The sequence below is a fragment of the Wyeomyia smithii genome, chromosome 1 (assembly GCF_029784165.1).
Source record: "Wyeomyia smithii strain HCP4-BCI-WySm-NY-G18 chromosome 1, ASM2978416v1, whole genome shotgun sequence".
NCBI lineage: Eukaryota > Metazoa > Arthropoda > Insecta > Diptera > Culicidae > Wyeomyia > Wyeomyia smithii.
Genome location: NC_073694.1, coordinates 46,757,166 through 46,774,640, shown reverse-complemented (window position 1 = coordinate 46,774,640; position 17,475 = coordinate 46,757,166). Strand labels below are relative to the sequence as shown.

At 42.0% G+C, this 17,475-nt stretch overlaps 1 protein-coding gene across 6 annotated transcripts in view; it reads right to left on the bottom strand.

The window, feature by feature from the left end:
* Positions 1-17,475, bottom strand: part of LOC129731175 (probable serine/threonine-protein kinase MARK-A) — a 171,625-nt gene that overhangs the window by 78,764 nt on the left and 75,386 nt on the right. For 3 of the 6 annotated variants that reach the window (XM_055690986.1, XM_055691016.1, XM_055690993.1), the window contains exon 2: positions 1,829-2,667. In XM_055690986.1, coding sequence (XP_055546961.1) covers positions 1,829-2,414 — 586 coding nt within the window. In that variant the 5' untranslated portion in view covers positions 2,415-2,667. Of the gene's footprint in view, positions 1-1,828; positions 2,668-11,513; positions 11,924-17,475 lie in introns of all 6 variants that reach the window. The other 3 variants (XM_055691008.1, XM_055691023.1, XM_055691002.1) reach the window with 2 other exon arrangements.

The window sequence follows — 17,475 nt, the reverse complement described above, 5'->3', positions numbered from 1 at the left end:
ACATCAGACAAACTGTCGTAATTCTACGTTAAACGATCCATAAATGCCGCTCATGGCCAGCCCGTCCCATTTGCATTTTTACTTTGATCTGGAGAAATATGAAAAATAACAAGTCGGATTGCCTCCCATAACAAAAATATTTACAAGTCAGTCCCACAGTCAAAAATAATTATGAAACATATTATGTTTACCATTGTTTATGGTCTTCAGGTAGTATTTGATGTACCAGTTGACCAAGTGATATTTAATAGGCGGTTCGGTTAAATTTCACTCTAGTTCCGCATTTAATTGGAGAAATAAAATATGTGTTTCTCTAAGAGAAAACTGATTTCTAGAATCTTTTGAAATCGCTAGTTGTTGTGCCGATATTTTGTTATAGTGAATTACAAAAGGACAAAGCTAGGTATGTGTGTGTATTTGAGGATAAGATCAAAATTAAAACCTTATTGTTTGGCGGTCGATTGACAATGCTGTAGTATTATTATTTCAAGAGGTAAAACTACAAAAATCTATCAATGCTGAATATTTCTGGAAGATTAGATCTTGTCAACGAATGAAACGTAACAGTCATCTTTAGCACAGATGGTTCCATGTCCGAATTTTGAGACTTTAAATGAAAGTATAGAATCATATTGCGAAGACTATTGTTTCCAGATTATCTGAATTTAAAGAATCAGACAGTTTTTGAAAAATAAAATGTTTGTTTTCAAATTTTCATGCTAAAAAAAATATTTTGTAAATAAATCTAGAGAAACATTTCAAAAGGTTCTATCTGCTTTGATCGATTTTTTTTCGATCACATTCATTCAATCACCACAACTTATTGAACACCTTTTATGACACGTCATTTGAACAAGTTGATAGCGGAGGGATCACTCTAGCCTTCTGAACGAAAATCACACTTGGGAGAGTTACTATAGCTGAACCATTACCAAAATGAAAAGACGCTCCGGAAAAACGATGAAAGCAGATAGGACCTTTTGAAATGTTTATCTAGAAATGGAATATAAAATTGGATAAAAATACATTTTTTCCAATTTATATTTAATCCAAAGCAAGTTTTGTAATATAATCGATGAATACATAGTAAACGTTTAGTTCACCTACCTAACCTTCACGTTTGTTATTTATTTCGTCCCGATTAGAGTTTCACTCAACAGAATGACGATTAAATATGAAGAACAAATCTAGAGTATTCGTATAAGAAAAACCCCAAAAATCTCCTCAAAAAAGTTACAGATTTTCCCGCTTCTCCATCATTCACGTCACCTGAACTCCTAAGATGGTTAAAGAAAAAATCAAATCCTACTAACAGCCTGCTCGTCGTCCTACTTACAGGTTAGGGGAGAGTACATAAGTAAGAGAAAAGGCCAAAGGTATACTTTACGACGGAAACGGCAACACGACGAACGTACAGCCAAATCAAAGAGGGGCGTTTAGCGTCATCCAAAGCAGCGCAGACGGACGACGCGAAGTCGATGGAGGAAAAAATCCTGAGCAGAGAAAAAGAAAGAACGTAAAGCGCCAGGAAAATATGCCGCCCTTTTTCCGTGCTAGGGTCGAGTAATCTTGTCACGGGAAAGAATGTTTCCGGTTGAGGTAGGTTGTTCTCGTGAGAAAAAAGGCTGTCAACGGCAGTTGGTTTCCTCCCTAGTCGTCTGAAGTATTTTTTGCTTTTTTATTAAGATATTAGAAGTTAATTAAAAGTGGGGTGAGTTTAATAGAAGTATCGGACGTGGTAGCTGGTTTAATACTGCCGCAAGTGAAAAAGATGAAAATGAGCACCAGCGCAAAACTGATAAACCAATCGGATGTTGGAAGTACTAACTCTTACCTCGACCGCTTCTCCCCACGAACCGCAGATCGTTGAATTTGGCCACTTGGTTCTTCATCACAGCTGTGCAGTTTCGCAGTTCGGCGCAATAGTTTTCATCGTTGCCGGCGCGCACCGTCACCATCGTCCCGTCGCCGACGTCCCCGAGCGCGACGACCTTGAACGCAACCGGAAGTGTTTTATTCGATCGCCAGTGCGGTGGCAGCACCGTGCAAACAAACAGAGGACTCCCGGTTCGAATCAGTTCGCCCGGATGCTCGGAGAGAAAATCGCCCAGCGTCCGTTCGGCCAGTATATCGGACGTCATCTTTGTGTAGGTGTCCTGGAGTATGCTGGCGGCCGACGGTGGACCATTTTCTCCAGCTGCTGCGCCATTGTTATTGCCACTGCCTGCGTTGCCACTGCTGCCGCTATTATTGTTGCTACTACTACTGTTGTTGTTATTGTTACTGTTGCTGGACGCTCCACCACTTCCGGCGACTGTCGTGCCGCCACTACCGCTGTTATTATTACTGCTGACATTGTTCGCATTCGTGTTGCCACCACTGTTTGTCGTCGTATTGTTCGTAGTCAGATGCATTTTTAATATCGACACGCTGTGATTTATGCTTTTATCACGTAGTTTTTTGCAACCCGTCACTAAGATTTTTTTTGCTCTTTCTGATTCTTCTTTTGTATTTTCACTGTTTGGTGATTTCGATTCTGTTCATACTGGTGAATCGCTTTCCTCGGTCAATATGTTACATGATCGAATTCGGTCGCAGACTATTTGGACGTTTTAATTGACTTTGCCCACTGCGAATAAGTTGTACTCAGAATGGGATGTTTTCCATCTGTGGAAAAAAAGATAATTAAAAATTTATGTTAAATAAGCGACATTCAGCACTAACTGGATAATTTTGTAAATATTGTAATAGGGAGGTTTCCTTTCGTTTAAATCCACTACAAGTCGGATAGAGTTGAAAAAAAAATTAAAGAATCCAAAATTAACTCAACCAAGCTTAGAATGATTCAAAATATTAGGATCGATTTCACTCCTTTATCTGTCCCTACGTGCATTATAATTCTATGCGGAATGTGCGCATCCCCTTGAACGCTTAAAACAGGAAAAATAACACAACGCTGCCATATTTCGTTCACACATTCCATTATGCCTTGTGCCAAATAGGTATGCAATTAGTGCTAATATGCCATCGCAGAGTGAGGAAATTTAGAGAATGCATTAAGGGCATTGATGTGCCGCAGAGCTCCATCTTGAATGAAGCTGAAACTGATGTTCTTGCATCTTGAAACTAGTAATTTGTGATTTGTAAATAAGGATTTAAAATGTTGCTTAGCACATATTCATGGATTATCATCTTGTTTAATCTAGTTTCAACACAAGACTTCAAACTATTGTTACAACATGTCACAGTTTTGGGCGCACGACCTTGTGGATGCATTCATCACGCACGTAGTCATAATCTTGCCACTCCCGGAAGCACCAATCATCATCTGTTCGGTTTACTAAATCCGCCATCCGACCCAGAAAGCACAATGGCGCACAGACCGATTTACTTGTCCATTTTGTTTCGAATGTGTAGTAAAATTCAGCCACGAAGGATACGCATAGGCTCGCTCGGATGTAAGGACAACCGGACATCACCGTGTTGCTCGACTCCTAACTAAATGTCATCAGCTGCTGCACAGAGCACAGCATGGACGGTTCCTATGAGCGGTCTAGTTCGGACAGGACGATCAGTCGAATCAGTATTCACACGTCACAGCACTACGCATAAAACTGGCTTTTCACTGTGACCAAAGCATACGGCCTGCGAGTTCTTTACCGAAATACTGCCCGGTAACCGAAAATGGGACGGTTGGGATTAAGTCCACCACCAGGATTCACTTAGCAGCCGCATACTGATGTGGGTCTCAAGTGAGACAGACCGGCAGAGTGAAATATGCTCTAATCAACCTATGTATGACTGTGGGACTAGCGTACGTAGTAATAATGTGATTTGCATTCACTCTGTTAATCATACCGTAATTGCAGTGTTGATTGATCAGGGTGTTGAGTTGCAGTACGAATTTTACAATGTTCGACGAATGAAATTTGCATTTTAAAAGAAGTAATTTGGGAGTCGTCGAAATTCACGTAAACAGTTTATTTTAGATAAAAAAATCAAATTTCCAAAACTTTTAGAGTCGCAGCTTGTTTTAAATCTGTTAAAGATGAATCAAATCTTTGAAAATCCACTTAATTTTTAGTTAATATTTTAGCACTAAAATACTCAATAATTAGCAAAAAAAATGCATGAATGGTGGGTATTTAGACAATCCCAAGTACTACGAGCGCTCTTTTTCACAAAGAACTAAATGTTAAAAAAATGTTAAAATGTTATCAACAAAATTTCAGTGGATATTCTCCGAGCTCTTGCACCGCCATTGAATCATTTCGAGTCCTTTAATCAGCATAACAAACAGTGTTTGAACATATTTGGCTTTCATCTTAAAAAATATGTCACATAAATTAAAACTACGCTTTTTCACATATAAATTTAAAAAACAGCAGTGTAAGCTGGGCCATTTTATACAAGAGCTTCGTAGCAAGGTAACAGAGTCCGCCTTGACAAGCGGACAAGCGGTGAATCTTGGTACAATTAGGACGTCATTCAATGTCAAACGTCATCAGCTTTTGATAGCACCCGCGAAAAAGCTCGACATTTCAGATCCAGTTGTGGGGCCACTAGCCACGAATTATATACCACAGGCATCGGTTGACGAAGACTTGCAGCTTTTGGGTATTCTTCGCTGACACACACCACGTGTCGCTGGCGTATAAAACATATTTCACATTTGAGTTAAAAATCGGGTTTTGATGCGCAAGCTAATCTGGTTTATGTTTCGTACGTTTCGTAGACTCGCAAAAGCAGCACTAGCCTTTTTGAACCTTGCACCTATGTCTCTGGTGTCAAAGTCAGCCCACAGTTCGTAACGCGGTCAATTGCACCTACCATGATTTCGATAAGAATCAGTAGCGGTGATAATCTACATCACTGCCTCACACCAGCGACTATCCGAATAAGATTGAACAAGGCTCCGTTATGCAGGACTCTACATGTTAAAGCTTCGTACTGCGCCTCGATGAGGTTGAAGATTTTATCTGGTACTCTTTTGCACTTTAAGACGCTACACAGATTTTCGTGGTTAAGTCGGCCATAAGCTTTTCAGTAGTGAAAGAATACCAATCATAGGAACTCTGGGAATTCATTGATCTGCTCCAGGATAATGCGGAACGTGACAGTATGGTCCACACAAGATCGTCCGGCATGGAATCCTGATCGCCATTCCCCCTTCATGGGGACCTTCACTAAAATACCCTGAACCCAGTCGGCCAGAAATATCGCGGTGTCCCAGATATTGCAGAATAGATAATGCAATACTCTTGTGGTAAGCATGGGGCCATCTTTGAGCATCTCTAATAATATGAGCTACATTGAATAGCTGCGCCGATCTCCTGCAGTGAATGGGCATCGAAGTTGACGTTAGTAACACGTACCCTTGGCGGATCCTGCCGATGGATGCGAGGCTGTTGAAACTTGAAGGAGTTGTTCGAAGTGCTCGAACCAGCGTTCGAACCGGTCAGTGAGGTTGGTAAGTAACTGTACGGTCGGGTCTTTCACGGATATCCTTGGATTCTTCCCAACTCCTCTCAGGTGTCGTGAATTATCGTAGAAGAGGCGGATATCGCCGGTTGCTCCGGCTCTCTCCCCTTCATTAGCCCGCTCACGCTCCCTTGTCCCGTATACAAAAGCGTTTAACTCTCCAGACCAAAATACCGTTGACGGGATTCGTTCTTGTCTCCTCCAGTTTTCGCCAGTTCTATCGCGGCTTTTGCTTCTCTCCATCTGTGACCCACCATTTTCTCTGGGCGTGCATCTGACCCAAATTATTCTCGCTAGTCTCGACGGAGGCGTTCTTATTGGCCGTCTATTGCTGTTCTACATTGTTACCTGTCGGAATATCCCCTGCTATGATCTCCAGTTCGCCAACGGAAGATCGCTTCATAGCTGGATCTTCAGTTGGCGTGAGTAATTTCCGCGCTGAATCCGTCCGAAGCGAAGGCGGATCTCACCAATCAGGAGTGAACTACGTTTGTTCCGGACATCAAGAAGACTCCGTCTCCAGCTCGAATATGGACGGTACGTTTTGCGAATGTAAAAAACGTTAAAAACTCAGCCAAAACGGTTTTGGGCTTTCGTTAATGAAAAGCGGAAGAAGCATGGTCTGTCTTCAATCATATTTTTTTGGGCTGCGAAACCGCGAGCTCCACTCAAGCAATATGTAATCTGTTTGCAAAACGCTTTGCTAGTATATTTGACGATGCAGTATGCAGCAATCAACAAAATTAGAGCGCGCTTGCCAATGTCCCAACTGGTATGGTTTCAATGTACTGCCGTGATTTCAATAACACAGATATCCTAGCAGCTATTAAAAAATTGCAGTCCTTGAAAACGCCTGGACCGGATGGAATTCCTTCGACAGTTTTGATAAAATGCGCTGTTGAACTGTGTGCGCTATTGAAAGCCATATTTAACCTATCCTTGTTACAAGCACTATTCCCAGAATGTTGGAAGAAGTCGATTATGTTTCCAGTTCTAAAAAAAAGGTAATAAAAGCGACGTATCTAACTATCGTGGAGTTGCTGGTTCAAAGCTTTTCGCGATACTTATGAACGCAGAAGGGCAGCAGAGCCGTATATTTGGCATGAGCAACATTGATTCTTTCCTGGCAGATCCATTGTAATTAATCTAACTCAATTCACATCACTGTGCCTCACCTCCATGCCACAAGGGCATCAAATTGATACAGTTTATACCGACTTAAAAACGGCTTTTGACTGAGTTAACCACCGTATCCTGCTTGCTAAGTTGAATCGTCTTGGTGTGTCCTCGAACGTTGTCCACTGGTTCGAATCATATTTAAGCAATCGCCGACTATCTGTCAAACTGGGTTCCGTGGAGTCAGGAGAATTCTTTAACCGATTAGGTGTTTCGCAAGGCAACAACTTAGGGCCGACTTAAGGCCACTTGAAACCCCCAACATGAAGGGGTTAGGTGTGAGAACTAGAGTCGCTGGATCGTCTGCGGGTACACAGGTTGAATGATGGGTTGGAGTTGATGTCATTTTACACTTCGGTCAGCATGTTGCGGAGAGTGTAATCCGTTGAATTACATTCTGGTTTCATCGCCGCTAGATTTTTCTCTCTCCGCTGTATCAACCTTTCACAGGCTCCTCCTAAATGAGGGAACGCTGGAGGTAGGAACCATTCCGTCTCTGAACTGATGATTTCTCGGATGACTTTCACTTGATCCATCGCCTTGAGTGCCGCCTTCACCTCGTTGCTCGCTACGAAAAAGTTTGTATCACGATTGAGAAGATTCGGAATGGCGGGGCATACCGTCGTGCCATGAAATTTCTCAATGCCAGAATGCACGAGTTCGTGTCAAGCGAATGTGCGATTTCTATATGTACTTACTTTACTTTACTTTTACTCCGAATCCAGAATACGTCGCCATGTCACTCGGTCTTACATTCGGCATTCTAGCTACATGCCCAGCTCACTGCAACATGCCGTGTTGTATCCGCTTGACTATATTCACCTGGTGCACTTCATGGTTCATGCGTCTGCGCAAAACACCATTTTCTAGTTTGCAAAATCCTACGCTCAAAAACACCGAGAGCTCGCCGATTTCTCATAGACGCGATTTCTTCATGTACCACCCGTATAGTCAAGCAAGTTTCTAGTAACATCCACCGCTTTTTAGTTCGACGGCTTACCACCACTAACATACCACCGTAAATAATCGATACTGCAGAAAGATCGTCCATCGGAGGTGGACGAGGAGCAGCTCATTGGAATTTGCACTCCTGACAATTCTTTCTGACTCGCTGGAACAGTCACCAGAATCTCGGGATACGGAAGGTCTGCCGCTACTGTTGAGTGATTTTGATGGTGATAACGTTCGTGACGATCCTGAACAATCAACATGACGTGGTGATCTTTTGGAAGAACAATAGGATCTTCTTACTACAGGGTGACAAAAAAGTCCGGTCACACAGGAAAATCTCAACATTTCAAAGAATAAGGAGAAAATCTGAATATGGCTTTCATAGCTTTATTCAGTAGCTCATAAAGATACTTCACAGACGATATCTCGAAATTACGGCATCTTTCTCTAATAAAACCACGTGCTCCATCGGCATCTTGTCCCAGATTTTCGTGATAACTCGTTTGAATTGCTCCAAATTTGTTATTTTATAGTCGTTCAGCTTCGACATTATGTATCCCGACACGAAATAATCCAGTGGATTCAGATCCGGGGACGACGGAGGCCATTCAATCTTCGAAATGAAATCGGTCAAGCTTTCCTCACACCACGCCTGAACAACCTTTGCGGTGTGGGATGGGGCGCCATCTTGCTGGAAGCAGAAGTAATCGTCTTCAAACAATAGTTCAGCTTGAGGCAGAACATTTTCATTCAAAACCGTGTCCAGGTAGTACGCTGCGTTGATTTCGACCCCTTTATCGATAAAAATAAGAGACAGTTTGCCTCTCTTTCAAATGGCTTCCCAAACCATCACTGACGTCTTATTTTGGAACCGGGAAACGTTCAGCTTGTCCGCAGGAGCTTGCTGGAGGCTCACACTCCAAACTCGATCATTTTGGCGATTGGCTGTTTGCTCCAGAACGAACAGCTCCTCGTCCGAAAAAATAATCTCGTCATCTGCGCACCAACCGAGCAACTCCCGCGACCGTTGGTACCTCTTTTCCTTTGTAGCTTTGGTAACCCCATGAACCACCTGTTTTTTGTACGGTGTAAGTTTCAAATCCTTGCGCAGAAGCAGGCGGATTGATTCTCGGTTCATTTTAAGGTTCCTAGCCAGCTTCCGTGCAGATTGGGCGGGATTCCGGCGAATCCGGTCTCGTATAATCTTTTTCAGCCTTGGAGTTCTCACAGACCTTGGTCGTCCAGATCGTGCCTTGTCCTCGGTGCCTCCGGTCTCTAGGTACCGATTTATGGTCCGGTACACGAATTTCCGATTGATTCCGAGCGGTTTTAGGTGTTTGAATATGTGTCCGGGTTTGTACCCTTTCACATATTCAGCGATAACAGCTGCTCTTAACTCTGCCATGGCTCACAACTCTATGTAAACAAACTGCACAGAAACGAAACTCTGTGACTTTGGGCAGCAAAGTTAACCCTTTCATTTGACATATAGATGGCACCAGAGAGATGCAACGTGTAGGCTACAGGCGACCCCAAAAAAGTGTGACCGGACTTTTTTGTCACCGTGTAAATCCTGCGCTGAGAACTCCTATCGATACAAGTAGACAGTGGCTTCTTGAAGCTCCTTAGCGGACGGTGTTCCTCGCTATCTGAATCATGGCGAATGTTGTGTGCGGCTCTCAATACCGTAGCGGTTGCGCGCCCATAATGAGTAATCTTGGACATTTATCACTGGAGCGGATTTCGCCCGGTTGTAGAAGAGATTCGCTCACAGTTCTTCTTCGGTAATATCCTCTAGGTACGGGTTGGTTGACCAGCTGCTGTGTTGTTCCCAAAAGAAGCTGGGTCCCTTGAACCATTTGCAGTTCTCGGTAAGATCTGGCACTCCTCTATTTTTTCGTAGCGACGTTCTCTTTTGACCACTTGTGTCCCCAATTTACTACCTCTGTTATTTACAGAACTTTGTTGATGTAGTATGCAACGAATTGCGAATATTGGAGATGATCTGAATAAATCCAACACAAAATATTGCGCGAATCAGTCCAGAAGAACCGCTGATACAACTTGAACGACAGCGACTGACTGATCCTATCCGCCAACTTGACTCCGACGACTTCGAGCTGTAACTCCAACCTTGGGATAGATACAAATTTGAGGATTGTCCTAGTGCCGACTATAGCCCATTTCACTGTACTGCCTTGCTCGAAGCATAGATATACGACCGCTGCATAGCCTAATAGACTAGCGTCGATAAAGGTGTGCAATTGGATGCTTGTTTGTGGGCCTAATTGCGTCAGAGACCAATATCAGCGCGGTAGGATGACATCCTGGACCTTTGCTAGGACCTCCAACCATTTCTCCCACTTTTTGTTGAGACTTTTTGGTATCACACGTCTGAGAATTAGCTAGCAACCAGGGCTAGACCTATTAAGCATCGAAGTATCGGGTTTCACTATAAGCTGGCAGTGGACTAGGTACAAGGTGTATTACGTCATCGTTTAATTATTCGAACTTATCGGTCTCACAGCCCCTGTTATCGCTCGGGCTTAGATCTGAATGAAACTACTCTGGGTTAGGATGATCCGTTTCTACCAGGTTCATAGAAGTAGAGGACAGATTTCTATCAACAACTTCCCTCACTTGCGAACGTAAAGGTCGACCGACACGCAGCCGTCATCGGAGGCAGCCTACAAGGCATGCATCTATGCCCGGACGATCAGCGTGTTGGGGAAGATCAATATTGAGTTATTAGCAGCGAATTCTTGTCCTGCAAGCTTGAAGAAGGATATACATGCAAGCCTAGAGCATTGTGGTATGCCTAAGCACCTAGCAGAGTTACCACACTGGTTTCATGGTCTGCACTGGTTAGCGCTTCTAGATCAACGTTGTAACACCCAGGAGCATTTGGAGTACGAACAGCCATCGGATGAATTGCTGGAGAAGAAGCACGTGCTCGTGGTGGCGGAGCACGGTCAAGCACATCCACCGTTGGACCGATACTCATGCTACTAGAGGATGTTGCAGATTACAAAATACTGCGTGAGAGTTATACAGAATTGTCAATGTCACAGATCGCCCCCCGCAACCCCAATACTTAACGTCGAGGATCTACAAGAGGCTGAGTATGCATTGGCGAGGGGTATTCAAGGGGGAGTCGTTCGCCGTGGATCGTTAAAGCTACTCAACCCGTTCCTAGATCAGCTCGGCATACTTCGATTTGGCCGAAGAACCGTACCACAAAATCTTACTCAACTCTGGTACTCGTATGACGCTCGCTCAAATCCGATAAGAATTCTGGCCCATAAGTGGCAAGACACTGGTAACTCATAGTTTCCGGCATTGTATTCGCTGTTTCCGAACTAACCCTGTCCCTTTCTAGCAATCTCTTAAGCAATATCCAAAGTCCCGTACAACTTCCTCTCGAGTTTTCACTATCACTGGTGTGGACTACTGCGGCTCGGTGTTGTTGAGGCCCATTCACCGAAAAGCTGCAGCTCAGAAGGCATACATCGCCGTTTTCGTATGCCTCACCAGGGGCGCTCCGTAGCCGCAAGGTTACAGAGTCCGCCTTGATAAACGGGTGGTCGTGGGCTCGAATCTTAGTAGAATCATTCCATTTGGTTGCCAAAGGATTTTAGCATGGGTTTATTCTCAGGCTTCCCACCAAGTACCTTTCCTTCAATCTGAATTCTACAGTACCCCTGTTGACTCTCCATCTAACAAAATTAAGTCCCTGTTATAATAAAACTGGTGTTAGTAACGTATGAAAGCTCTCTACAGGGAATTGTAATCAGGCGATATTGTTAGGAGGGACAGAGGCTCGGTAGAGTAGAGCAGTAAGCTTGAAAACGGAAAGGTAAAACTTACACACAAGCACGGATATGAATGATAAGCGTATCACTTACCTCAATAGTGATACTGCCAATAATAGGAAGTGCGGAGTACAGAAAACATCTGGGCAATATCACAATAGATCCAATCTCCGGTCGCAGTGATCAGTCCACACAGGAAAAAAAATGCCTCACCAACGCTGCTTTCCTATCTGCTAGGCAACGCTTCTCATCTCGTCGAGGTCTACCTGCTTCATTCGGACAATAGCCTCAACTTTCAAGACGCCAGCAATCTTCAAAAGCTCTACGAACTATTGTGTGACCCAGCTGCAGCGGCAGAAATCGCCACTAGAACTTTTCAGCGTGGCATCGTTTGAATTTTTTTTGAGGCGGCCGTAAAATCCACAAAGATGGCACATTCATGTACAAGTCAGTTTTGTTGAAAAATTTGATGCAGTATCAACACAGGGTTTCTCTAGGTTTCTCTGGGAGAAGTAAATATTCCCGTAAAATTTCAAGAAAGTGAAGTTAGGATAGAATATCTATGTTTTCTAAATAGTTACAATATCTCTGTTACCAATACATTTCCGACTCGGTCTGTCAGTGGCAACACGAAAACGATCATCAGCCACAACAGATTAGATGAAGCTTTCAGAGTTGCCGTGCCGTAACCAATATTCCCGAAGGGCCGGCAACAAGTCGTTTGCAACATGTACTAGAACTGTCAAACCAGCAGAAGCAACAGTTCAACAGAAAAGTTTCACAAGAAGCTAAAGTCATAGGGGTCTGTCCGTTGATGTCCTTTTGATTTGTGGAAACTTCTGCGTATAAAGGCAAACCTTCTCGTAAGAAGCCGGAGAAATCCTAGTGATACTCATCAAAAAGAATTGCTTACTCACATCTGTGAAAAAGTTCAGCATGAGAAGGATCAAGCTAAAGTGGAGTACTAAACAATGGCCTTTTTGAAACAGGGGCTTAGAAGAGAATATGGAAGAACCTCAATGAGCTGATGGGTCGTCAAAACGTTGGAGCGGACCACATCAAACACGAAGTGAATGGCAGCATCTCATCTCACGAACCATTTGTTGCTTATACCTTCAACAAATTCTTCAGTTCAAACGAACCCTAGCATGCCGCAACCATACACACCAAAATTTGAAAAGAATTTTCAGCGAAAAATAATACTGAAAAAAATCAGTAATAATATTCTTGCTGATTGTCAGCATTCAGAATTCTGTTTGCCGGGAATCAGCGAATTGCTGGTAATTGCTGAATTTCTGGCAACTCCATCCGTCAAACTGTTAGAAAAATCACCATTTTGTGCGTGAAAAGATTACAAAACTATAGGAAAATAAAAACGAGCTTATAAGCGTATGTATTATGGATGTGGAATTAAAAAAAGCATTGCATGCGCTTAAATAGAATATTTTTTTGATAAGGAGAAAATGTTTAATAAGTCAATTTTCTGTCTTTTCTAGGAATTGGGAATTATGAGCAATATACTGTTATGTTGTTTCTGCTACCAATTAGTGGAAGGTTATGTCGATGGGCTACGAAGACATTTGAAAGTTCATACAGATAATACAGATTTAAAGTCAGATTACTTTAAAATAAATATTTGCAATGTAAAACATTTGTTTTAATAAAATAACAAAACGAAAAAACATTCTGGTATGTTTTCTAACTTTTGCTGAGATACATCAGCAATTTAATGTCAAGTGCTGAACAGGCAGCAATTCTATTCAAACAACTGATTTTCAGCAAAATGGTGTCAAAAATTTGACGTTTCGAATTGCTGATCGTTTCAGCGAGAAAGTTTGCTGATTTCATAGCTGATTTTCCAGTATGTAGAATATCAGCAAAATTTTGCTGGTTCCCAGCAATAAAAATTTAGTGTGTACACAGCAATCGAGACATCAATCGTGTTGGCTCTTTAAACTGGCAAAGCAATTCGTTTTTCATACTACCTACAATAGAGCAAGAAGTTACTTTAATGATAAAATGCCTAAATGGATCAAAAAGCTGCGGACCATATAGAATATCTGCCCACTCCTCAAAACGCATCACGTATTCTTTTGGACACTGTTGGAAGAAATACTCAACGACAGCATCGAATTCATCTGGAATTTCTCAAAACCACACGTCTAGTTCTGATCTACAAAGGAGGTTATGAAACAGACGTGTACAACTATAGATCGATCTTCGTTCTATCTTTAATTAACAAAATGTTGGAGCGAATACTAGCCAAGAGAACCGTATACTCTCCAGCAGCAATATGGTTTTTGTGCCAGTTCCAGTACTCAAATTGCAACCTTTGAGCTTGTTGATGGCGTTGTTGAAGCTTTAGATCCGGAGAGGCTGATTTGCGTTCTATTTTAGGATCTAAAAAAAGGGGTTTGATACCAACAATCACAAAATCTTACTTCAGAAACTTGAAAATTATGGGATAAGAAGGATTCCCAGAATTACTAGTACGTTGAAGTAAACGGTGCAAGAATTACTTAACGCCGGTTGAGAGTAAGTGTCCCACAAGGAAGCAACCTCGTCCCGCTGTTGTTCCTGATATACGTATGATATAGCCAGTCTCAGACTGGACAAAAAACCTCGTCACATCTCTCTCGTATCCTGCGACAAACGTAAATGACATAACTTGGCAAATGTCTGAGAACATGGCAATACTAAGTAACAATTACAATTATTCAAAAAAAAAAAAATTCATACTAATTAAACTATACGTATGCATTTTTGCTTGTGTTATGAAGCGCCAAAACAACTTCTTATAGGAAAGTTCTGGTACGGAAAGTGATAAAAGTATTTTTTTATTACTATTTATTTTATCTTCTGTTTGACCTAGTGCTACGTTTGGAAGAAATGATTACATTACATGTACTACTCTCTATCTGACCTAGATCGAACTTGAAACATACCTTGACTCCTCAATCCATGCTTAGATTATTTTAATTTTCAAGATGGTTAGTGTCTAGTCTTGACGTCGGTGCACGGTGTTCTAGTCGTGACCTTGATTCGTTTTCTCCATTTTCACTGACAAGCAGCAAAGGCAGAAAAGTAGTAATGATAACTAACGTATGACATAATTGTTCTATACGTTATTCATCCAACGACAAATAAATGATTGCAATCTATTGTGTATTCAAACTGGTATTGCCGTTTAGGTGTCATTTTTGCTTGCACATATAGCTCGCAAGCAAATTTTTTTTTGTAAGATTTGGACCACTGCGACCATAATTTTGATCTTTTGTGGTATGTTCCCTAGCATGGAATACATTCAAGAATGATCAGATTTGAGATTGCAGTTCGCTACTTTAAATATTCCTCGAAAATTTCAAACAATTCCATCCCCCAACACAACTCCAATTTGCTGGCAGCTGACACTTGAACTCTAGAAACACTCAGATGGAACACCACATGCGTCTTCTTCCCGCCCCCTCTCCCTTGTCGGTGCGGTAGCTTTTAATTACACTGCTTCACATCCGCACCAGTTAAGCAGTAGCGGCACTCCGTTGGACACCTGATTTATTGGCACTTCTAGTTTCGGAAAGGAAAACGATACTACCTCATACCACGTCAAGCCACACGTATGACCATTAGCGGACCAGAAATGCCCCGAAAAAAAAATCCGCGAAGAGACGAACGACGGTGGTTACATGGCTGATAAATGTACGACATCGTGTCACTTCTGGAGTGTTTGCCTGGATTCGCGTTTCAGCAGCGACGATGGTTCCAAAGTACAGATGACACAATTTTTTGCTACGTTTTCCCCCATTCTCACCCAAACAGCGGATACAGAGAGTGTCAGTCAGTCGTTTTGTAATTTTTGTTGTCGGTTGGCACGTCATGTGTAAAGATGTGAAGTTTTTTTCTGCACGTCAGTTCGCCATTTGTGGAAGCTTCTTCGTCCGCTAATGGACTTGTGCATGGAACTGGAGGTGTGACATTGGACCAGAAAAAAAGAATGTCATTGTCAGCTAGCCAACCAGTTCAGCATACCAGCAGAGTGGGTCCACGGCTGTCTGGAATGGCTTTAAGCACCCGTGTTTTAATTCAATTGTGATTAATCATTTAAAATTCATTAAATTATTCTTGTTCTGCCAACTGGCTTAAACGGCAATAAATCCTTGCCATCGAAGGTAGACATGTCGCCAGTTTGGTAGAGTAGGTGGAATAACGTTTCCCCGGATGAAACCGACAGCATACCGTACTAATCCCAGTCGGACTTTTCCCCTGACGACGTGTTAAGCATTTGGAGGCTTTGGTTGCTTCTAGCTGGGCAAGCCAATCGCACGTACAGCTAAAACAAACTTGCAAAATCCTGACGACTCCAACTCAGAGTGCGTATGTATACTTGCATGTGCAACATTCCGCCACCATCCCTCCAGTCTGCCTCTTGGCAACTGACGAGGTTCTCATGCAAACAGGAACTGGTTCTAACCATAACAGGAAACCGATAATGTAGTGACCGAGATATGAAGAGAGCCTACGAGCGAGCAAGACTTTTGGTGCCAAAACCAACCGCAGTATCGAGCACACACTACTGCCAGACTGCCACCGACCATGGGGCGACATGCACCGGACACTAGCATACGTGTAGCTGGATCCTCCACACTCCGTGTCCGTGTCGTCCGTGCGTCGACCTTACGCATATTCCATTCTGATGGGGGCTTCGCATAATAGATCTCCCTCTAAATTATGGTCATATGAATTGCAGTGAATTATTCCTTCGGCGGGTCAGGCTGCACCTCTCACATAAATGATCTGCCTGTTCGAAGGGTAGGGTGTCTTTGAAATTTGATTGGTTCATCAAGATGCCTAGGTCGACATTCTTTTCATTCGAACTTCGAAAAATTTTGTCTTTGAAAAACATTAGACAAAAACTGACCTGCTAAAAAGGGTACCCTCTCAAAAACAGCATACCAGTTATACTGTTGTGATGATCAGTAATTTAGGTGACGTTTGTCGGCCTGGTGACTACTTGTCACTCGAGTGGAACGCAAAGTGTAGGCTTCCGAGAAGGCCTCGAACCAGATTCCACCGCACAGTTTCCCTGGCCATACCATACCGGAGAAAATCTGTGCAAATGTTATTAATTATTTTTGAAAACCATAAAGCCCATAAAACAAAATATTAGTTTATACGTGCACGTTGCTGCTATACAAACATGTGCTCCGAGGCGAAGTGTTTGGATCTGTGTGTCTGGGTGGTATAGTATAATTGTACCGTAACGGGCAGGCAAAATGAGGGTATAAAACATTGTTTATAAATGCGCTCTTGACTAGCTTTGTCAGCAGAATAATTTATAGCGAACATATTAGAGAAATCCACCGGCACAGGAGTGTCGGAGAGTAGAACGGACGCAACCCGGAGATCAAATATTTAACGATTAGCTTGATAAATGAGGAATGATTGCATTGAAGAGACTTTTTCTCGTATTAAAAGAGGTTCCCAATTGGATATGAAAGTATACTGTGTATACTGTGTACTAACTCTTTTTAAAGATGGTTACCGGTTCCGTCTGCTAGTTTTTGAATGAACAAGATCTGGGGATGCACAAAAAATGAATTTTTTTTAGTCAAGAAAAAAGTTTACAGCAAAGTTTTTTGTGATAATATTAACTATCCCAGAAGGTCTCGAGGTACAAGCCGGTCGTCGTAGGTTCGAGTCTCGGTTCGGGAGAGACTGTTAGTGTCAGTAGGATCGTAGCGCTAGCCCCGCATTTGTCCTGTACACTGAACAGTTGGCTGCGAAGTCTGTGTATAACAAACAGAAGAAGTTCCGAATCGGAATGTATCACCAAGGCTTTTCTTTTTATTATCTATTAATCTATATCTATTAACAATATTATCTATAAATCTATATATATATATATATATATATATATATATATATATATATATATATATATATATATATATATATATATATATATATATATATATATATATATATATATATATATATATATATATATATATATATATATATATATATATATATATATATATATATATATATATATATA